The sequence below is a fragment of the Canis lupus genome, chromosome 7 (genome assembly GCF_003254725.2).
Source record: "Canis lupus dingo isolate Sandy chromosome 7, ASM325472v2, whole genome shotgun sequence".
Classification (NCBI taxonomy): domain Eukaryota; kingdom Metazoa; phylum Chordata; class Mammalia; order Carnivora; family Canidae; genus Canis; species Canis lupus.
The window spans coordinates 64,779,092-64,801,982 of record NC_064249.1 but is presented as its reverse complement, the minus strand read 5'-3'; the positions used below and the strand labels follow the sequence as shown (position 1 = coordinate 64,801,982).

General features: G+C 46.6%; 1 protein-coding gene across 3 annotated transcripts in view; it reads left to right on the top strand.

Annotated features, from left to right (window-relative positions):
• The window catches only part of CABLES1 (Cdk5 and Abl enzyme substrate 1), a 64,521-nt gene that overhangs the window by 23,675 nt on the left and 17,955 nt on the right, over positions 1-22,891 (top strand). For 2 of the 3 annotated variants that reach the window (XM_035718780.2, XM_035718782.2), the window contains exons 3-6: positions 241-318; positions 18,155-18,251; positions 19,501-19,657; positions 20,684-20,787. In XM_035718780.2, coding sequence (XP_035574673.1) covers positions 241-318; positions 18,155-18,251; positions 19,501-19,657; positions 20,684-20,787 — 436 coding nt within the window. The remainder of the gene's footprint in view (positions 1-240; positions 319-18,154; positions 18,252-19,500; positions 19,658-20,683; positions 20,788-22,891) is intronic. The other variant, XM_035718781.2, reaches the window with a different exon arrangement.

The window sequence follows — 22,891 nt, the reverse complement described above, 5'->3', positions numbered from 1 at the left end:
GCTGCGCTGAGGTTGCATTTTGCAAGGAGCACAGAATACCATCTGTCAGAGGAGGCGGCGGCGGGAGTGTGCAAATATTGCTGTGAATTCCATGAATGCTTAATTGCTACGGTTGGGTGTTTTGTTTGTTTTGTTTTGTTTTTTTTGGTTTTTTTTTTTTTTTTTGGTTTTTTTTAATTTAAGAGTCTTTGCATTTAGTTTGTTGTTTGTTCTTTTTTTTATTTATTTTTTATTTTTTAGAATAGTCCTTATCAGTGGCAGAAGATCCTTCTGTAGTATATTTTCCGTGCTGCCCTATCGTGACAGTGCCCAAGTTGGGTATGTATATGCATGCTTGCTTTATAGTTCTCTGGGTGAAAAGCTGTGACACTGTGTGCATAAGGTGGCTACCCTTTCCATTTCAAAGAACTTGCCTTGCTTTGACACTGCAAATTCAATACTTGTAAATATGGGGGGGGGGGGGGGAAAGCTCCACTTTCTTTTCAGCCAGAAAGCTTCCTTGTTACTTTGTGTGTGTGTGTGTGTGTGCATGTGTGTGTGTGTCCCCTCACCTTATTACCTCCTGTTTCCAAATGTACATTTTATTACCTCTTTCTGTAAAGCAAGAGCAATCCAGGGACCCATCCCATTCCTCAGGGCCATGTCAACTTTTTGGAGAAAGGTAGGTGAAGAAAGGAATCAAGATAAACCATATGAACACCCTGCCTCTTTGCGTCTTGGGCTTGGGGCTGGAAACTGATGAGCAAGCTGGAGCAAATATCAAAGCAAAATGGTACCAGGAACAGACCTATGTGATTTGCACAGGCCAAAGGAACACTTACTTCTCTAGATCAAGAAGCCCCTCCTTTTGCTCTGAAGAAAAGTAGGTAAGTGAGGCTCTGTCTTTCTGTCCTTGCAGAGCCTTCCCTCTTCATTTTCCATGCCAAACTCTGCTCTTGTCCACTGAGTCTTGACTGCCTTGCCCCTCACCTGTCACTGCGTCTGGGATTTGTCATCAGGGAGCTGCTGGTATTTAGAGTAGGGATAGCTCACGGAATAGGATGCCAAGAAACTTGCAGGATGTTGGCTGTGACCTCTACAAACTAAATGCTGGACTTGCCCTCTAGACACTGTCATAATGACACACTACCCATTCATGACCACTGTCCCGGGGGAGGGCATTGTGGCACCTGGTGCTGATTGACCATTTATTCTTCTTTCACCATACTCCACGAGCTCTCCCTGGTCCTCCCTGGTCATGGACCAGCTCTCCCTGGTCCTCCCTGGTCCCACCCTAATCCCCCAAGACCTGTCAGACTTCCACCTGTTCAGTTCACTGTGGTCCTTATTGTACTCTATGCCATAAGTGTCATGGGACAGAGAGTCTTATTCATGAAATTCTGATTCCATCATTTATTTGATGTATGCCTTAAAGAGTAGCAGTAGTCTTACTGTTTACTGAGCACTTAACTTTGTGCCGGTCCTTTTCACTCCTTGCATCCTTACAACAACCTTGCAAAGTAGGTGTTCTTGAGAAAGTAACAGCAAATCCTTCAGCTCAGAGGTTCAAGAATCACCTAGGTGTGGCCAGCAGAGTTGCCAGGAGACCTCAGGAAAAGGTGTGCTTTACCAGCCTGCTGTGGTCCCAGGTTTGGCTGCACCTGAGAGCAGGCTTACCTCCCTGTGGACACTAGGTTGTACCAGCTCACAGACCTATGCGTGACCCAGAAGGCCAGTCCTTTCATCTTATTATGCAATTCATGGCCCCAGGGCCCAGATTATTTCAGTGTGACCAGCCTGTGAGCCCATTTCCAGGGAGTTCTAGAATCAGTGGAAGGCTGTCTGCAAGTATGTCCTCTCATGGCCAGCTTGATGGTCACTCTGGGGTTGTCCTTATTTTAATATTTTCCTGGGCTTCCATTGCTAACCTTTTTGATTGATGTATTCTTCCATTGGCTATGTCCCATTTATTCATTTACTGAGTGCTTATTATGTGACTAGATACTGGGATAAAGATAGTGAAAGATCTTGGACCTAGTTCCTGCCTCCTGGAACTTACAACCAAGAAGGGGTGGGAGACACATTAAGATTTCACACACGAGGGATCCCTGGGTGGCGCAGCGGTTTGGCGCCTGCCTTTGGCCCAGGGCGCGATCCTGGAGACCCGGGATCGAATCCCACGTCGGGCTCCCAGTGCGTGGAGCCTGCTTCTCTCTCTGCCTCTCTCTCTCTCCATGTCTATCATAAATAAATAAATCTTTAAAAAAAAAAAAAAAAGATTTCACACACGATTAATTACCACTTTTAATTAAGGCTAAGGATATTCAATCAGGTGACTGCCAAATCTTCCTGGTTCAGAACTCATTCGGTTTCTTTAACATAATCTGACTTCTCTGTGCTTTTGTTTTAGAACTGTTCATGTTTATTTCATTCTGGAACGGTGATCTTATTTCCCAGTTCTGGGACTCCTTCGTATAGTAGCCAAGTACTTACCCTGTTTTGTAGATAGGACCACTGATCCTCAAGAATTTTTTTTTAAGATTTTATTTATTGACAAAGAGAGAACACAAGCAGGGGGAGGGGCGGGCAGAGGGAAAGGGAGAAGCAGACTCCCCTCTGAGCAGGGAGCCTGATGCAGAGCTGGATCCCAGGACCCTGAGAATATGACCTGAGCCAAAGGTAGACAGTCAACCATCTGAGCCACCCAGGAACTCTGTCTGATCCTCAAGAATTATGGTCTCAAACAGCAACTTTGGGCCAGAATGGGAATTTGAACCTAAGTCTGTCCATCTGTCCAACTCCAGAACTTTTGTGAGTCACCGTGGCCCACAGGCAAAACAAGTTCCATATTCACAGAAGGCCGTCTGTGAAGTGGAGCTTCTATGAAAACTGCCTCACAGAGATTAATAACTAAGACTCCTAGGGCAACTGACTATGCAAGGTCCAGCACGGCACCTCACACAAGGTGGTAGATGGGGCCAACTTGTCAAGGACCCCACATTTCATAAAAGTGTTGGGGGTCAATGAGAATTTGAGAGACTTGTAGTTTTTTGCAGGGCGGAACACTTGCCTCTGAGCCTCTGCTTGTTCCTCTATACAATGGGCATCTCACATTACTACCTACCCATGTCGTTACTTTGAAGATCACTGTGTTGTATGCAAAGCTCGTGGGAGCACATTTTACCTTAAAACTACCTAGGAAGAGAGGACCCAGACTATGACTATGGCGTCCTTAGTAGACATATATGGCCCTCCACATCTTTGACATGTGGAGGAAATACTAGCTGGCAGCCAGGGTGCTGGGAGGAGGGCATCCATGACTGCCTAGGTCTCCTCGACTCCTGCTGGGAAGGCCCCGTGGGTTACAGGAGGGTATGTCACAGGGTTGGCAGCACATCTAGCTGTTCTGCTGGCTGCCCCAGGGGAAGCAGCAGAGTGTTTGTGGGATCATAGGATGTAACGTTTTACAGCTTTGACATGAATAAACTCTCCTCCTTCAAACTTTATGAATAGGGAAACCAAGGTGCAATAAGGTTAATTTTCTATAACAAAAAATTATCAAGTCCATTGCAATGCCTGATAGAGAAAAGAACATATTTCTGTAGCATATTTTACTTACGTGCTCACATAAGAAATTACGAACACCATTTAGAATACTGTAATTTTAGCAGCAGGATGAAGCAGCACTTCTGTTTTTTAAATTTTTTGATGAGCAGACATTCTGTTAATGAATAACTGCCATTTAAAATTAGGATTATTTTTACTAATTATTGGGAAACTGCTATGCTCAAATAATAAAAGTATTTATACTAGTAAATTATATACCTCTATATTTTATAGTTCATGCCTGTATTAACTAATAGCTTTCTGCTGGAGTTCTCTGATTGGGACCAAATCATAAAATTTCAGGGGTGGAAAGGACTTCAGAGATGGCATGGCCTGGTCTCCTTGCTTCATAGCTCGGGCCCCTCAGGTATACGGGTGGACACTTAGCAGCACCAGAATCCGGTACCCCAAGCCACCTTAGCCTGCAGATTTTGTTCTTTCTGGTCACCATTTTTCTGTTGCTTATGCATGTGGACTGAGCCACAGGCGCCTGTTTATTCCAGACAAGTGTAAACTGTCCCCCCTACCCCTCTAAAAGGGGTGATATACAGCTCCAAGTCCACCACAAGGAAGTTTTAAAAACAGGAAACTCAGAAGTTCATCCAGTGTGTACTTGAACCTCTTTTACAAGGAAAGCATCTATCAGGATGGCCTTATCTCTTTCCGGTTCTGTTTTCTGGCTTCTCATGCTGCACTGGAGCTTCCCAGTTCTGGCTCCCACATCTGGGCTGGTCCTGCCTCCCACCCTGACCCCAAAGCTTTGTTCTTGGTTTTAAACTGAACTGAGCACTTACTTTGGCTCCTGACATCAGTTGACCAAAGCAGACAGACCAGTCTCACGAGAGGTTTTACCATTTATTTGTTCAGTTACTTAATCACTCATACATTTCTTCTGCCCGAGTCCCTAAGCAGTGTGCAGCTGTGGCACAGAGGAAGGTAGGTGTTCAGTGAATTCAGACGGAGGGATCAGGGAGTGCTCCCCAGAGACAACAGGTCTTCATTGAGATGTAGAAGTGTGAGGTCTTGGAGAAGTGGAAGAGGGTATTCCAGCCTCACGGTTGCCTTCTGAGGATGTAGAAGGTGGTCCGGCCCCTTGTGAACTTCTTGGGAGGCAGGATGGGGAAGATTCTCTATAATGCCTGGAACATTAAGAAAATTGGGTAAATTGCCATCCAGGGAGGGGCTCCCATTGCTAACCCACACTGCAGCAATGAGCCCTAGGTAGTGAGGGGAGTGGGTAGAGACAAGTGAGCTGTCCTGGGACACCAGGTCCTGAGATGTCACTGCCACAGGCCCATCACTCAGCTTGCCCCAGGTCGGTTTCATACAACGTGGAGCTTTGACTAGACCCTCTAAAGATCTGCACACTCTGTTCTCATCCCTGTCAATTTTGCTAATGTGGAAGCTGTAAGTCTGGTTGAACGGGAGTTTATGAATGAGGCATGCTGTTCACACTTTCCATCCACCAACGATCAGCTGCTTCTAGAGCTCCTATCTGAATAATTATTCTCCATTCAATTTTTTAAAATTTGAGGGTTTTTTTTTTTTTTTAAAGTGCAGGTCTGATGACTGCAGTTTTATTTGATACATGGTTTCCTGGTGTGGGCTTAATCACCCCAGGGTTGACATGCAGTGTCTGGAGTCCTTTTACATGCCATCAGGTTTAGACTTCTAACAGTAGAATCATTCACCGTGATTTCTGGAGCTTCCACTTGAAGCAGACTGCCCTGGTTATTTAGCAAGTACCGTACTCTTCAAACTATTCTTTCCTGCCTTGATTCATAGGTAAAGATATTTGAGAAGAGAGCATATTTCCTTAAGGTTAGCTGATTAGATAGACCCACATGTGTGTGAACATGATAGTGGAAGGAACGCAAGCTGAAGCGTAAATGCTTATAGTATGCTGGGTGCTGTGCTAAGGGCCCTTATACATTTGCTCATAGAATCTTCTCAAGAGCCTCATAAAGTAGGTTCTGGGATTATCAGTTTGGATACGAGGTTGGGGCAGAGACTGGTGTAGCAGTAGTGGCTGAGTTAGAAGGGAGGGTGGGAGGGCGGGCAGGCCAACTCCAGGCTCTGTGAGGTGCTGTGTTCTCTGCTTTGGGGCAAACAGACCCCACAGGAGCAATTCCCAAAGCACTAATGCACAGCTGAGAGCCTAGTGTATTTTTTTTTCACCATCATGCCCTGGGGCTCCACCTGCTAGCTCGGGACCAATGACCATTGGGTAACACTGCCTGGCAGTGGGCATCTGGGTATTGGTGGAGCTCTGTGTACGTGCAATAGGAGGGCTACCTCCTGGGGACCTAGTGGGTTTGGTGCTAGGTGGTGACTTTCCAAAGGCTTTGGAGGTTGTCAGTTTACACTGCAGGCTGGGCTCCTCCAAGGGTAAACCCCAGGCATCTTTGGGTGGAGTCTTGTGTGAAAGTAATCTGTCTTAATTCCCCTGGAACTATTTGTTGACTACAGAATAAGAGGGTCTATAGAGAGTGGGGAGGTGGTCACACAGTGCAGGTATCAACATGGTGGAGGCACCCTGATTCATGGTCCTGAAGTGCTGCTGCTCATGTCTCCCCAGCGCCTACCCAGCCATAGCCGGGTCACCTTTATACCTTCCTTCTCATTACACCACAGATGGAAAATGCTTCTCTTTGAGAAAGTGTGTCAAATAGTTACATTAGCACCAAACATGTCTTCACTTCACAAAAGCATTCGTGACAGGGCTTTTTTTTTTTTTTTTTTAAATGCTTTCTTGCTTGCTAAAAATGTCATTTGACTTACAGAGTTCTCTCACATATAACACTTCAAGAAATCATCCGTTAGATAAAACAAGATGCGTCTAATAACTGTTCTTTGTTTCTGCTCTTCCAATTTAAGAATTCAGACTCTTGGCCTGTCTCATGAACCCACAGTGGCTCTGATGGGCATGGGGTGGAGGAAGGTGGAGTGCAGGGTGGGATACACTCAGACAATAGGATGCTCACTGACTGTTGCGGGGAGGCTGTAGATTTGGGGTGGTTCACAGAATGTCTAGGGAAGACAGAAAGCAGGATAGACAATGCAGCTGGAATAAACATGTGGCTGTGTTGGCTGTTGATGCCTCCACCCCACAATTGGCCATAGCTCAGTCCCTCGGGAAGTGTGGATCCCTTTCTTACCGCTGGCCCCCACAAACATGCTTTCTTGAATGAAGAAACTTTGTGTTTTCAAACAAGCCTGTAGTTTGTAAAGAAATAGAGGAAAATGGCAAAAAGAACAAAAAGACCTTGCATTTACCCAGATAAATAACCCATTCCAGCATTCATTCTTTCCTGAAGTTCTAAATTTTCCATTGGCTATCTTTCGGTTTCATCTTGAAGAACTTTATCTTCTTCCTTTACTATTTCTTGGAATATGGATCCATTGCTTCAAGTTTTTTTTATCTGAAAATGTCTTTGTTTCACTTTCATTTTGTATTTATTGGTTTTTTGTTTTTTGTTTTCAATTTTATCAAGAAGACAGTATCCATACATACCCAAATCCAGGTGAAAGCAGCACCACCAGCCCTGCAGCCTCCCAGCCCTGTGCTTGAGACTGGTGCTGCTGGCACCCCTCGTTCCTGGCCCAGCCCCTTTGGCTCTCTCCAATGCTGGCTCCTCTGTGACTCATCCATGACTAGTGAGTGCTGAGTTGAGGAAAACAGGACCGAAGTCAGATGTGTGGGAGCCCTCACACCCTGAATGTCATTTTTCTTACTCTAGGTGTCTGACCTCTGCTGAAAGCCCCTTCATGCTTTTCTAGACTAATGAACCCAGAGACTAGGGCTTGGGCTCTACCCTCAGTTCTCCTCAAACCCATCTTGTGGCCTGTCTTGTTGGCCTTATTAGCAAAATGCCTGGCTTCTTCTTGCCTTTGGGACTTCTAGACTTGGTGTAGAGTTTGAAAAACTGGTCTTGCCCCTCATCCCATTGGAGCTTCTTATGGATGGAACTCAGACCTCCCCTCCAAGTCCCTTTCTCAGGCCACTTTCACAGTCCCTCTAATGCCCCACTTCAAGGTTCTACTAAGAGTCCACTTGTATTTCATGGTACCCTTAGACCTGTCATCGATAGCACCTAACAAACATTTTAACATCTCTGTTAAATTTGTCCTTAACCCTCCTTGAGGGTGTGGATTGTGTCTTAGTTCTCAAGGCATCACTTGCATTGCAGTGTGCATAGTAGACACTATTTGTTGAATGAATGAGTACAAACAGTATTTTTGAGGATCGTGTCTCTAGACCTTGGAGAATGGCTAATTTTATGCATATGTCACTCCCCCCCCCCCTGCCCCGAATGATGGCCAAACCCTTAACTTCAACAGGAGCAAGTACTCTCTTGAGTCCTCAGCCTGGCACCTCATACTTGTGGGCATCTTGATAGGAATGGCAGCATTGGATGGGTGGTCATGAGGAGGGGTCTGGATGGTACCAAGAGGATGATCTGTCATGGACCTCTGTACCCTGTTTTTCTGTAAATGACTGTCACATCCACAATGAAGGTTGTTAAGCCCCCCTGCGGGGGGCGGAGGGGTGTCAGGCTGCACGTAGGTGCAGGTGCTAAGCTTTAATTAGGTTCCCTCACCTGACCTACCCAGCCAGGTGACTCCCCAACATGTTAACTTCACCAGCACAAAGAATCACTCCTGCTGTGCTCCTTGAGTTGCTTATAAATACTAACGCCCTGAATGTTAAGAATGCCAAGGGCCTTTTTGCTGATGTCACACCTGGTGTGCCCAAGCTCCATCAGAATTTCCTGGCTTTCAGCTGGCTTGGTTTTCTAGCCTTTGATCAACATGTGATTTTTCCCTTTTGTGTATACTGCTTTTGCTTAAAGCAAGGGACATCTTTGAATTGATTTTTGCATGGAGTTCGAAGGGGTTGATTTTCCCAGAGCCAGTATTCCCCAAGCAGTGGGGAACTTTATTTTGTCACTGGTGCCCTTTTTGTGTTGGGTGAAGTGAAGCTCTTGCCTTGGTCTTTCTCACCACTCACTCATACTTTCACACACTCATGTGTGTTCTGGTCCTCGCTGTCTGGTCTTTCCTGGGGCCCAGTGTTGCCATGTCTAATGAGGTGCGTGTGTTGGGAAGATGTCAGGATTTACCAGCATGCTTAGATTGAAGGCTGGCTCCTACTAAGCATTAACAGAGGTGAGTTGTCATTCATAATGGCAAGCCTGTGGGCTGTGCTCAATGAGCGAGGGTGTAGAAGCTCCTCCTGGACATAAGGGCATTGCCACTTCTCAGTGTATCCCCAGGCTGGCTCAGTAAGGACACTAGACACAGAAGATTTGCCATGTGACGTCACACTGTTTCACGTGAGTTCAGTGGTAAGGAGCACACTTCAGCTCCAAAGATAGACCTTTAGAGCCAGAAGAAATTTGGAGATTATTCAGTCCTGTGGTTTTCAGACTTTTTTTTTGCTGAAGAAACCATTCCTCCAATACAAATTTACACAGAATGCCATAAATAAAATGGCTAACTGCAGAGTTATTCCAGAAAAGTGGGTGGGAATGAGAAGCCCACTCATTTTCACTCCATCCTTCATGGTCCCAGTAGGAAAACCACAGTCCTCCATCCCTGCCTTTGGTGCTTGTGGGCATCTGAAGCCAAGGACGTAGGTTGCGTGGGATAGAGCTGGTGCTCAGGCCGAACCCTCAGTCTTAGCAAATTAATTAGCTTTGCTGGTTCCAGGCCTACTCGTCTATAAAACTGGCTGTGATGTCAGCCTCAAGAGTTTTGAGAGTATTAAGTGAAGTGTCATGTATGAAAGCTCTGAGCACTCTGCCAGGCTGTACATAGTAGGTATTCCTCAAACGTTCCCTTTGGTTCCATTTTTGTCCAGTCACAGAGCTATTTCATTGTTCTTTCTAAGTTTGCCCCAACACAGCAAATCAGTCCGATTCATAATGAGTTAGCCAGCATGGTGTTTCTGCAGACACGAGAGATTCATCTTCAGATCTGCTTTTATCTGGTCTTTATTTTCCTCAGTGGTATGTGCATATTTTAAAAAATCTAGGATGTATGTAAAAATGAAGGTCATTTCTCGAGCCTTACCTCCTGAACAAAACCTTCATTAACACTTTGGTCTATTTCCTTCCAGTCTTTTTTTGCCCCCTTACCCCTAGTGCATGTGCTTGTATGGAATATGAAGAGATGATTGTTTTGTTTTGATCTTTCTTGCTGGTGGGAAGAAGCTTTGCCAAATCCCACCTTTCAAAACAAGCTATTGGAAGCTGGTCACTGAAAAGAGGAACAGATGTTGCCCGTCTTTTTCACTATAACTGTAACATCAAACCTTCCCATAGCTGTAAACACTCTTCTCAGATTAAGCTTGTAAATTATACTATTTTCTGGGAAGAGTCCCAGCCTTAAACCAGCTCCTCTTCTCTCAACCAGCAGTTTGCCAAGGCTCAACTGAGTCTCTTTGCCTTTTATCCACATGAGTCACTGCCTTCTCTTTTCTAGTGTGGATCTGTGGTTTGGCTTGGCAACCCTTTGCTTACAAAATACATTGCAAGCAAGTTTCCCGACTCTCTTAAGTAGGCAGACCCCGTTTGCTAAACAGCTCTTCCGCACCTCTACCTAAGACCACTGCCCCCTCCTCTTGCACTCAGCCTTGTCCTCTGGGACAAGGAGCTGTGCCGTCACCGTGGGACCAGGAGCTGCAAAGCAATTTATGGGTTCAGAAGTAGAGGGCGGGGAGAAGTTGTAAAAGGAACATCTTAGGAGTGAGAATCTTAGGGTCCTGAGAAGGAAAAAGAGGTTCAGAGAGGGAGGTAGAAATAATGCAAACCTGACCCTCCTTAAAATGTTGCTGAAGGTCAGCCCCAAACCAGGAAACTCAGAGTCCACTTTTTTCCTATTTCTTTGCCCTCTTACGCCCTCTGACCTGTTATTCCTACAACCATGGCTCTTGCTTTATTGTGGGGCTAGTTTAGTGATATTATAGGCTAAAAGAGCATTGTGTGGGCCTAATCTCCATTTGTAACATCGTGTCAGTAGGAAAATGCATTTTGAGTTACAGACGGCCAACTCAAAAGCTTTGGAACATAACCCACTGGAGTGAGAGACTGCCCACATTGTATTGAGGTCAGTCCTAGGGCTGTCTCTGCATACGGGGACTAACCCGTGCCCAGATGCACTTTATTTCTTGAAACATACAGACATCAGTGGGTATTTCTTTATATAGGGATCCAACCAGAAGAAAGTAGCAGTTAACCCAGTTAACTTGTGACTCAGGGTTAATGTAAAATAACCAGGCTGTATGATTCCAGCTTGATGATGTGTGTGTAGAAAAGGACCCATTCAGATAACCAGACCTGAGTGATAGTGACTGAGTTCACTTACTACGGATGTATCCACGACTGTGTCATGAAGAAAATGGCCTCTCAGTACAGCACGAAGTAGGAGCATGTTTTAAAATAGCAGTGTCCAGGGGCGCCTGAGTGGCTCATTCAGTTAAGTGTTGGACTCTTGATTTCGGCTCAGGTCATGATCTCAGAGTTGTGAGCTCAAGCCCCTCATTGGCTCCTTGCTCAGCAAGGAGTCTGCTTGATGTCCTCTCACTCTCCCTCTGCCCTGCTCCCCACTCACGTGCATGCTCTTTCAAATAAATATCAAAAAAATAAAATAGCAGTGCCCACATGGTATTTGTTGATGTCCTTCTTAGCTTTCAGCATGGGGGCATTTCAGATGAGGTCATCCTCTTGGGTCCATTTCCCAAGTGTTGATCATTTTGTGACACAGAAAATGGCTTTTTCTGAGAGGGGGCCTCAAAGCCTAAATACCCCCTGCCACCCCCTCTTCTTCCCTTCCCACTATCCCCCAGAACATCTCTTCGTGGTGGGAAATTATGCATTCGCAAGTTGTGTTTCTTTCCTCACACCAACCATGTTCCCACACAAAGACAGACTCTGTAATGATCTCATGGATGAATCATCCCGTTATCCGGCTGTTGATAGGAGCTGCCTTTAGACAAAGATTTTGGTGTAAGCTATATTAAGGCCCCTTCATTGTCTGCCAGTTACCCTTGGGGGGATGGCTTATCGATGGAGTGCTGTAGACTAAAAGCTGCTTTGATGTCACTTTTTCCTGTCAGCCCTGAGCTTTGTTCCACTGACTGAACTGTGTAACGTTCTGCTCTGGTACAAGTAAGCAGCCCCAATCCAAGATGGCAGCTGTGTTGTATCTGAAGAGGCGAGAAATAGGACTTCATAAACTATGATAAATGCTTGCTTATATCACTGAGTTCCAGTAGATGCATAATCTCTTAATTAAAATTAGCTCACAAGTGGTATTTCCTAATCCAGCTTGCAAGCTTTGCTCTCTGCAGCAAATCTGTTTTTTGAAAGATCTGGAAATCCTATTAATATTTAACTGGCTTTAAATTATTTATGTATCAAAGCGTTTGACCTATTGTTGTCCCTTAAAGAGCAAGAGCCCAGTGGTGCTTCCGGCTGGCATTACGAGGTCTCAAGTTTACAGCACCATTAAATGATCGCAGGTGGAAGGCAGGCCATCTTGGAAGCTGAAAGCCCTGGAAACTAGTTAATGGATTATGCACACACAGGTCCATCTACTTACCAGGTGTTAAGTATTTAAATGTTACCTTTTTTTTATTAGTAATATTGGTTCGCTAATTACGTGCTCCTTTAGGAAAAGATCTTACCTTGAACTTCTTGTTATCTAATACAGCATCTTGTTTGATCAATTCCATGCATTATAGCTCTGTGAGCAGAAAAGGTAATGAAAGATCATTCTGCCTGTTACATGGGATGAAATCAGGATTTGGTGGTTGTGTGGTTAACAGCGACCTAGGTAATCCCCTTTGGGCACCAGGATATCTAGATTGGCCATCTGCTCTGACCAGATGATTCCACAACTTCAAAATCATGTGTATTTGCTCTTTGCTGTGGGAGCCGAAACTAAGACAGGTCCAGGGAGTTTCCGACCACCAAGTCACAGGCTTTCAAGGAGAGCTATATTCAGTGAATTGTGGGGCAGTCCTATGAAGAATAGAGTTCCACTCCACAAAGAACCAGCCTGTGTTTCTGCCCCTTTAAATAAGGGTATAATTGCTGCTTGGCTATCTCCCCAAATGCATTCTCATCCCCTCCTCCATCTTCTGTGAGCCCCTGCACTGTCCCCCCCCTTAAACATCTCATATCCACCCCCATTGGCCAGACTTTGTAAGAAAACCTTTGTGCTGGGTTTTCAAAGTGTGTCTGTTGCTTACAGCTTCTGCAAGAGAACCTTGAATAGATGAGAAATGAACTCTTGGAGCTAAGTAGGTCTGAGCTATAGCGTCACCCGGGCCTGTGGAAGAGAAGAAAACAGACCCTTGCATTGTCCGTGGTTCCTGACCACTGGTTCTCTTAGTGCCTCTGTCCAAATGAGATCCTTCCCTGTGACGCGGCTAACCATGTTCATCTCTGAGTGCAAGCTACAGCGTGTAAACCGCAATGCACACAAGTTTGGACAGTATCCACATATGGTATTTGAACTTGCCTCCATTCCATTTTTAGGAGGAGGTGGAACTTAAATAAATTAATATTTGGATGCTACATGTATCTGGGGAAAAAAAAAATCTTCCAGGCTTTTCAAAGAAACTGGAAAGTCCAATTTCTGTCTGCTTTCAATTACTTACAGCTGCAGTTCCACAGTACCCAGTTCTGTCTCCTGGTCTCGAAGGGTTAATGTTGGCTTTGGTGCCAAGCAGATATTTCTGTTTTCATACACCATTTTAATGAGAATTCAGAACAATGATGTTAGAAAGAAAACATCAAGATTTTATCAGTACTCCCCAGGGACGACTTCTTATGATCCTTTTTCACTGGAGTTTTTAAAAGATTATTTCTGGGTGAACCAGCAATATCATTCAGAGGTCCTCTCTGTAGGCAGCTCTTCCTGGCTCCCCAAACGCGGGGGCATCCTGGGCCATAGGTCTCTCTTGCTTGCTATACACTCACATGTAAGTCCTGAGCAATTAACGTATCTATAAATTAGGTGGTGCGATGTGAAACCACTGTGGGCACCTTAACAGCATGTTCCATTATGGCTTGTGTTAACACAAGGTTTCAGCAACTCTTATGAGAGCACTTAGCTAAGGAACCTAGAGAAGTTTGTCAGCCTCTTTGTGAAAGATTGCCTTTTTCAGATGCCTAGAGTCTTAATATAGAGAAATTAAAAACCTAAGAAACTAACACACTGACCTAGCTTAGACAAGATCTGTGTCATGTTGCTTGGACATGTGGCTATGCAAGCAGATGTGTATGCAAGTGTCCTCTTAATTCAGTGCCACCAAAATGACAGCCACGAAGTTAGTGACAACCTCTTCTTGAATCTAAGGCAGAAAAAAAGGAAAGTGTGCCCTTAGCTGTTGCCACAAACCTGTCAATTTTCTGGAGCAACTGTGCTATTACTGTGTAGATGACGTTTTGAAGTTCAAATGGAGCAGATAGGAGTACACCAGATGTGGAGTGCAGGAAATGTCTCATTTCTTCTTTTAAAAGAACCCTCTAAACATGAACTGTTAGCCCCTACCCCCAACCCCACCCCAAGGCTGAAGGGAAATTAAAACGTAATCATCACTGGGTATTCTCCTTTCTCCCCAAGATGTGCAAAGGACCTGGAGTCTTCCATAATGCCTTGAGTTTGAAGAGCTGTGCTGCTCTGTGCCTCATGTAGGCACATCCTGTTCCCAGAATGCTAAAGGGATGCAGGGCATGAGTCCTCTTTGAACCTGAGTCCCACAGTGATCCTCTTCCTCCCCAGTGAGGATAATCCTCTGCTGGTTCCATCTGTAGGGTCCTGCCTCTCTCCCACCTCCTCTAGGACACCTGACACAGTCTCTTCTCCAGTGAGCTGGGGCTTGGGAGGTAAACATCCCAAGGTAGTGGCCAGGCCACTTGGGGGAAGGCTTGCTTGGTCCATTACAGTAGCTGCTAGCTGTGTTACTAGCTTGCTAGCTAGCTATTTGAGTTAACTAAAATGAGGGAAGCCTGGCTGGCTCAATCAGTAGAGCATGGGACTCTTGATCTTGGGGTTGTGAGTTCAGGCCCCATGTTGGCTATAGAGCTTACTTAAAAATAAGATCTTTAAAAAACATATATAAAAAATAAATTAACTGAAATGAACAATTTATTTCTTCAGTCAACTCATCACACTTCAAGTGCCCAGTTGCCACACAGCTAGTGGCTGCTCCATCAGACAGTTCAGATGGAGGAAAGTTTCCATAGGAAATGGTGTTGAATAGTGTGGGTCTCTAATGAGCAATTACGTGTGTTTTCTAGAAGCGGTTGAGCGGGGGACCCACTGCTCTTCTAGCTTGTTCTCTGACTCAGCTTGGCCTTAGTTTACTGAGAAAGGAGAGTGATACAAGTGAAGGGCCGCGGGAAGTGATGGCTGCAGTGAGCCGACCCACACAGTCATTCTGGAGAGATGGGTTCCTGTGGTTAGGTGTGGTGGAGCTTAGCCCGTCGCCCTTTGTCTTCCATGTGGTCCAGTCCTGAAGGACTGGAATAATCACTGGAGCTAAGAATTCCTGTTTCTTTAAATGTATTTTGAGATTTATCTGTTAAGCGGAATCTTGGGCTTTATGTGAACGCATAAAGTTTAATGCATGTTATGGCTCCATTTCCCTTGGGTCAGGCATCAGGAAGCAGAGGGGATTGTGGTTTGAGCGTGGCTGGTTTGGTTCTGTGGATGGGGTGGGTACATCCAGCAGGGAGGGTCCCCCTGGCCAAGACAAGCCTTCCCAGGGAATCAGGAGCCTGTGAGCCCATGGAGTCTGATGGGACGGTGCATGCTGGAAAAATACCCACGTCCCCTGCCGTCGGTATAAACCAGCACTGGTGAGACAGCGAAGAGCCAGACTCCCTGGCTTCTTCCAGTAAATACTACACAGCAGACATTGTGTAGATGGGATACAAATGTGGAATGAGCCTCCGTCCCTGCCTGCAGCCAGTAGTTCATTCAAGAGCACTCTTAAAATGGGCATATTTTAATATCCTTATTTCTTTCGATTTTCTCACCCCATGAAGATAGGCTGTGCTTTTAAATTAGTTTCAGCCCTAAGTCACATTCTGTGTCTGGCAAAATGGAAACAAGGAGACGGTTGTTTGGGAGTTGGGAATTTGAGGCACGTGCTTGCTGGGGTGCGCATTAGGCGAGGAGGAAGTCCCGGAAGTGCACCGAAGATCCTTTAATGAAATGCAGGCACTGCAGCCTTTATATCTGCTCCCCTCCTGGGCTGCCATGGCCATCCCCTTATTCGTTGCCTGGTTCAGGTTCTTGCTCTGTTGGCATTGCCCTTTGTGAGTGCAGGCATCCTCTCTGCCCTCCGTTGCTTGAGGAAGCCTTTTAAGAGGCAGGCAGCGGGGTGGGTGGTCTCTGGCATGTGTCACCCTCAGGTTCCGGTGGCCTTGCTGAGCCCCACTCTGCTCCCAGCTGCAGGTTTGAGGTCACTAACGAATGCAGGTCTCTGTTCACATGTTTTATAAAGTGACGTGACTTAAATCATCCTGGATCTCACGGTGCCTCGCAGAGGAGGTGCCCCTGGGAGAACGCACGAATGGCCTGAAAGTACCCCATTGCTCAGAATGTTTGGAGCTCTGGAGGGGATGGTGTGCACCTTCTACCAGAGTGCTTACAGTTCTGAGCTACTGTCCTATTCTGCACCATCCCTTAGGGTGAGCTTGATGTCTGGAATTACCTGAAGTCTTTTACAGTCAGATCTGGTCAGTAGGATATGGTAGTGGGTGGGAGGAACACTGATTCTAGTAATAGCTTTCAGAGCAAATAAATACATATAAATACAAAGCTTGCAGACTGGGATGGGTTGATTGTTTGCTGCTTTTGTGTGACTGGACTGTTGATTGCGGAAGGGACTCCACAGAGAGTTTTGAGCATGACCATAGATAGGATGGTGTCCCAAGGAGACTACTTTAAACAAACAAAAGTAATACTAGATGCAAATTTTGGCTTTTTTTTTTTTTTAAGATTTACATATTTTAGAAGAGTGCGTGCATGCACAACCCTGGGTGGGGGGCTGGGCAGCTGGGCACAGGGAGAGGGACAAGCCGACTCTCCCATGAGTGCAGAGCCCATGCGGGGGGGGGCTCGATTCTAGGACCCTGAGATCACGACCTGAGCTGAAATCAAGAGTCAGATGCCTGACTGAGCCGCCCAGGTGCCCCTTGGCTGTTTCTTTTAAAACTGTCACACTTCTGCATTATAAATAGGATTATAGGGCCAGTGATTGCTCAACTAAATCAGAGAATCCCTGTTTTTTCCTTCCTAGGTGGAGAGGCTTCTTGTCTCTTTTCCCCTCACTCACCTTGCTCCCTCTCTTTATCTTGGGCCTGGAGAGTCCTGCCTGTGCATTTTGTTTGTTCCTGCTTAGGTTGTGGGAGCCAGCCCCTGAATTGAATATGGTGCCTCCCTCCAGGCCATCCAGCAAGGCCACTGCCAGTCTGAGATGACTTTTTGACTAACAAGCACCACGTTACAGAGAAAGAAACTGGAAGACAGTCCTTCCCAAACGTGGCAAGGGTTAAAAACTGACAACCCAGGTTGCGCTGCATATCAACTGAAACAATGTCTATGGATGGGGTCCAGGCCGTGGTAGTTTGTCAGAGACCCCCAGGTGATTCTGATCAGCAGCCAAGTCTGAGGACTACTGTAAGGAGGGGGATTGTCCTTGACAATGTGAGCAATTACACCTGAGCTTAAACACAGCCAGCTCAGTCTTCCATCTCTCAGGCAACAGGATGTGCTAGAAACGGTACTGGATGCGATAACAGTCTATAGCCTACTATTCTGGTGACTTTGGCAAGCTACTTAGCCTCCTATGGGGTTTTTCATCTATAAATAAGATAATAATCACAATACCTGTCTAATAGGGTCCTATTAAGAAATCAGAGAGACAATGTGTGGAAGGCTTTGTAAATCGTGAAGTGCTGTATAAATGCTTGTTAATACTGGAGATCATTCTTTTGTAGAAATATACTCATTTTCTAGGTCCCCTGGCGAGATAGCTGGGATGACTCTGGCGGCAGTAATTCCTTTGTTACCAGCAGTAATGCTGGAAACTGTTTAGGACCAGAATTCCATTCTCTCAGCTAATAAAGGGGGCAGCGAGGAGAAGTGGTCTCCCTTAGCTTTAAAATGAAACCAATGGCCAGAGCCTAAGAGCCATTGCCCCATAATGCCCCGGGAATGCTTCCTGCCCTCCTGTTGGCTGACTAGGAGCTGAGGGGCCTGGCGGAGAGGAACATCAGTATTCCACGGGCTTCTGAGCCTGACTTTCATCTGCAGGCTTTCTGTTTCACTGGATTTCATCTATATCAGAGTGGATGAAACAAAGTAGAATTGCCCTCAGAGTGTTACTGATGGGCCGCAAAGGAAGCTCAAAGGGCTGTTCTGTTGGCCAGGGCCCGCCCCTTCAGTCATTTTCATCAGTATGACTGTGGTGTCTTTTGTGGGAAACGTCATCATGGCTCTTTTGAGTACAGACTGAAGTGTTTTTTCTTGGGCCTGTCCTCCCCAGGGATTTGAAGTTGGATGGAGGGAAGCAGTCATCAGGTGCTGTGAGCTTGAAAGAGATCATTGGTCTTGAAGGCGTGGAGCTGGGAGCCGACGGGAAGGTAAGGCTTCCTGGCTTCCAATCGGCAGGTTCGTGCCCACACCACCGTGTCAGGATGCCGAGGCAGCATGACACACTGTGACCCTGGCTCTTGGTACAGGAACCAGGTCTGCAGCCCATCCCTGCTCCCCTAGCATGCACCCAGAGATCCACCAAGCCAGTGAGGAAATAGCACGAGTATTTCTCTACCAGTGCTACTCATAATGGAACGCAGGATGCTGATGAGTATCTCACACCCACATGTGCATGCTCTGGAATCAGAGGACCGGTGGTTTGAATGCACATTGATTCATGGTGTCAGCAAACAATGTTCCCGCCACTAGAAAGTTTGTTTTGAGTGGGAGGAGGTTGGGGAGAGAGGCTTCCCACGGTCCTAAAAAGCTGAGTCTCAGCCTTAGTGAGCACCTCACAGGAAGGCTGTCACAGTTCTCCTTATCCACAATCCAGTGAGCTGCTGGGTGGAAGTCCAGCGAGTGAGGTTGAAAGATGAACTTTCTGTGCTGGATCCAGTCAGTCTTTGCAAACCCTTCAAAAGCCTGTTTATGGAGATGATGCAGGTATTTGGAGAAGCCATCCCACTGTAGTTTGCTTCCAGCTGAGGCTGCTGGGGCAGCATATGACCTCCTCACCTCCCCTCTCCCAGAACAGCTGGTCACCACTGTGTCTGGGTGACATCAGCCCCGAGCTCACAAGCAGGGGTGCATGAGTGTGCTTCTCCAAGCAGGTGAAAAGAAAAACTTGTTCTGTGTCCATTGCCGAAGGTTGAGCGTTCACCTAACAATGAGGGAGGTGAGCTAGAGATCACATCTGCCAATGAAACATACAGGAGGCCCCAACCCCTCATCAGACACTCTTGGGGCCTGATGTATTCTGGGATTCTGCACTTGGTGGATTATAAGGCTTGTTCGGTGTTTTAAAAAAAAAATGTAGTCTGTGTGTCATGTATTACACAACATCCCAGCAGCTTCTGGGATAGTTCTCAAACACACTAACATTTCTACCACATAACATGAGTATTCACATGAAGTGCAATATTAAAACTATATATAGCTTCAAGTCAGTTGAATTTAGGTTTTGGCACAAATAAATACCAAAATTAGTTTCATTTCTGATCTCACTGGATTTTAGAAGTACAGATGTAAGAATACGGACATGAACTTGGTGTGGTAACATAGCTTGGTTGGTCAGGATGCATAGCTAACATTGCCTGGGAATAATCTATTTTGCTCATTTTTGTTTTCACCTTTTAGACTGTTTCTTACACCCAATTTCTGCTACCCACAAATGCCTTTGGAGCCCGGAGAAATACCATAGACTCCACCTCCTCCTTCTCCCAGTTCCGTAACCTGAGCCACCGCAGCCTTTCCATAGGACGTGCAAGCAGCACCCAGGGGAGCCTGGACACAGGTAACCTTGGGTGGGGGCTAAGGCCAGGCAGTGCATGGCAGAAGGTGCCTTGGTGCACAGCATGTGTTGGGTCTTCCTGTGTGCAGACTGGAGGATGGGTGCCTCTGGATGGCGTGTGAGCCCATCCCACGGGGGGACATGACTTTTGGGCAAATCTAATTTCAGGCCATACAGGTTCACAGCCAGGCTACAGGGGGACCTACCTCATCAGTGAGATGTTTCAGCCACCAACACCCAAGCTCCCTCAAGGAGAAATGCTAAGGCCATCTGTACTGTGCAGATATGGTGGGACCACCTCCCCTACCCCCCAGCCTCTCTGCACCACTCGGCTCCTTATCTCAGCCTGGGTCTTGCCTGTATTTTCATAGTGTTCAGATTTGGATTAGGTGTGGGAACGTTTTGTGACTCTCATAGCAGGTGAGCTAACATGGCCAACAAACACGAAGGAAGGCTTGCTTGCTTTCAGCCTTGCCTCATCAAACCTTTGTAAACCTGAATAAGGGAGAAAACTATACAAAGCAGTATTATTTTTATTCTCAGAAAAATTCCAGGGGCACAGGAAGTTCCTCATACCTGTCCAGGTGCTGAGTCTGGATGCACTGTCCTTATGTTCCCGCCATCTCTGGTCACTTACAGCTGTTTGCCCTGGTGCCTGCTCTGATCTGTGTTTGTACAAGACACGGTAGCCAGCCCAGAAGCATTCACTCTAGAAACCTGCAGCTCACATGGCCGAACTTGAGTTGCTAATTGGATCTACAGGTTTAACGAATGCACATTTTTGGTGCTACATTTTGTAATCCCGGTGCTCGCTGCATCTTTTGTGCTCTGGGAGGTTTTGTGCTCTCCCAGGTCAGAGGGAGTGATAAATAATTTTCCAAAGTGGAAAAACTGTCCGAATGTTAAGTATTTGGTGATCCCTTGTGCAGGGGAGATGCTTCATCAACAAGTAGAGCTATCTCCTGCAGTGTGACTTTTTCGGCTCAATTCCCTGGGGCCCCTATTGATTATTTTGTGTATGACCCTCAGGTAGCGACCTGGGAGACTTTATGGACTATGACCCAAATCTCCTGGATGACCCCCAGTGGCCTTGTGGCAAACACAAGCGAGTTCTCATCTTTCCTTCGTACATGGTGAGTAGCGGAGGAGAGATGGTCTGTTTGCTCACTCCCTCAGCCTCACCCCTCAGGCCCCTCAGGCATGCCCATCCTAACAGGTGGCTGCTCTATGGAGTCTAGGGGGCTTGTTCACACACTGCTCAACCTAGGGAGCTTCTGGAGGCTCCCCAGTGTGGTTTGCTCACAGAGTAACCAGCATGGGCTGGTCCTGGGTTCTTCTGGGCACCTGACCTGCATCAACCACTTTGCCTACCAGACTAGCTCAGGGACCCTCACCTGAGCTTACACACATCTGTAGATGCCCCCACCTCCACCCCAGGGGAGAACCAGTTCCATCAGATTCAGCTCTGTCTGGAGTTCCCTGGTGACTGTAGGCTTCCACGTGCACTCCAAACAAACAATTGGCACTTGGCTCCGAATGACAGAATTATCTTCTGGGAGAGTGAAGGTAGGCCACTGTGGGCGTTAAATGCAAAACCTTTCCTTGCCATTTTTACTTCATGGACTCTTCCTGTTTTTCCCTTTGTGGTAATCTTGGTTTCTGCTTTTGGCTGACCACCATTTCCCACCACTAGGTCTGCCATTTCTCCAGACCCCAGCGGGGCCTGGCTGGGTCCTTGTACTTTCTTGGGGCAGACTTGCCCGGACTGAGCGGCTCGCAGATCTCGGGCAGCTGTGGAGGGTGGGGAGCGCTGGGCTTGTGGGAAACCTGCCTGGCCAGGCCTGCCCCACACGGCATCAGGCAGGAGAGCACTGACCCGGAATGCTCCCACCGCCTCCCTGACTGGCCCTGGGGGGGGAGGGGCGGGCACAACTCAGAACATCCCGCTCCAGTTCCCTTGCTCCTGCCCAGCCCGTGCTGTTCTCAGCAGCCCTGGCCTTGGGAATGAGCACACGGTCCCTTTTTCTCTTCTGGGTTCTTGTGTCTGCAGAGGCCAGAGTGGGATTCTATTTACTCAAAGGGCCCCTGAAAGTTCACCCTGAGCTGAGAGTTCTCAGCCCTGGGGATCCACCCTCCAGCCTCTCTTTTTCTTCCCTGAACATTTGGCGAGTGGCTGACACCAAAGAAACACCAGGAGGGACTCAGGTCCTCGCTACTTGCTCCCAGCATATATCCTATTCTCCCATGGCATGCTGAGTCAGAATGAATTACCAAAGGCACTGAGTTTAAAATTGCCCCTGCTTCTCATTCTCCCGTCCTCATTCTGTACCTCTTAACTCAGAAAGAACCAGAGCCATTTATAATTTTTTGTCCTGCTCTGTGACCTGTAAAGATTATTTACTTTTACAAAACCAGGGCTTATTCATGTAAGCTAGCACGTAATAAGTATTTAATAAATGACCAGAATCACCACCCTAATGGAAAGGGAGCAACTGAAACGTCATGCCTTGTGTAGGAATAGGATTCTTTATGTTGTTCATTGCTTTATTTACTAAGTAACGGGCAGGAAACTGTGGCTGGGGGAGTCTGAGTGAGGCTGTCACCGTTGACAGACAGGAAGTGGGGGCCAAGGCTAGAGCTCCTTCCCTGGTGCTCTTCTCACTTGGCCTGTGACTCCCATATCCCTCAGCAGTCAGCGGCAGAACTGCCAATCTCAGGGTAGGACGTGACAATGACTCTTTAGGGCCAACAGTTTAAAACTCCTGTGTGACCAAGAGAATAAGAGAGGGCACTCTTTTTGATCGACTGGGATTTGGCCGGGAGCTCTTCTGTAGGTCATGTTGTGTCTGGTGATAACATTGACTCTCCTTCTGAGGCCTTGTGTCAGGCTGGTGCCAGATCTTATTTTTTTCTTTAAATGGTTTCACTGTGAGCTTTGAGGTTCTGGGCTGCAGTTTTCGTGTGCATGCCTGTGCACACAGGTAATTTTTCCTCCTTGGACAGTGTGCTAGATGATTTGCCAAGTCAGCATATATGTCCTCTCCTCCTTGCTTTATGTTCCCAACTGGCTCATTTTTCATTTTACCATGTTGAATCTGCAGCCCCTGCTTCCTGTAGTAGTACATGTTTTAAAGAATGAAATGGCTTGTGAACTGCATTTTCTGGTCAGCCCCATATGATGGACATCTATTCTGGCTGCAGAGATTGGTACTTTGATCAAATATGGGATGTCCACTT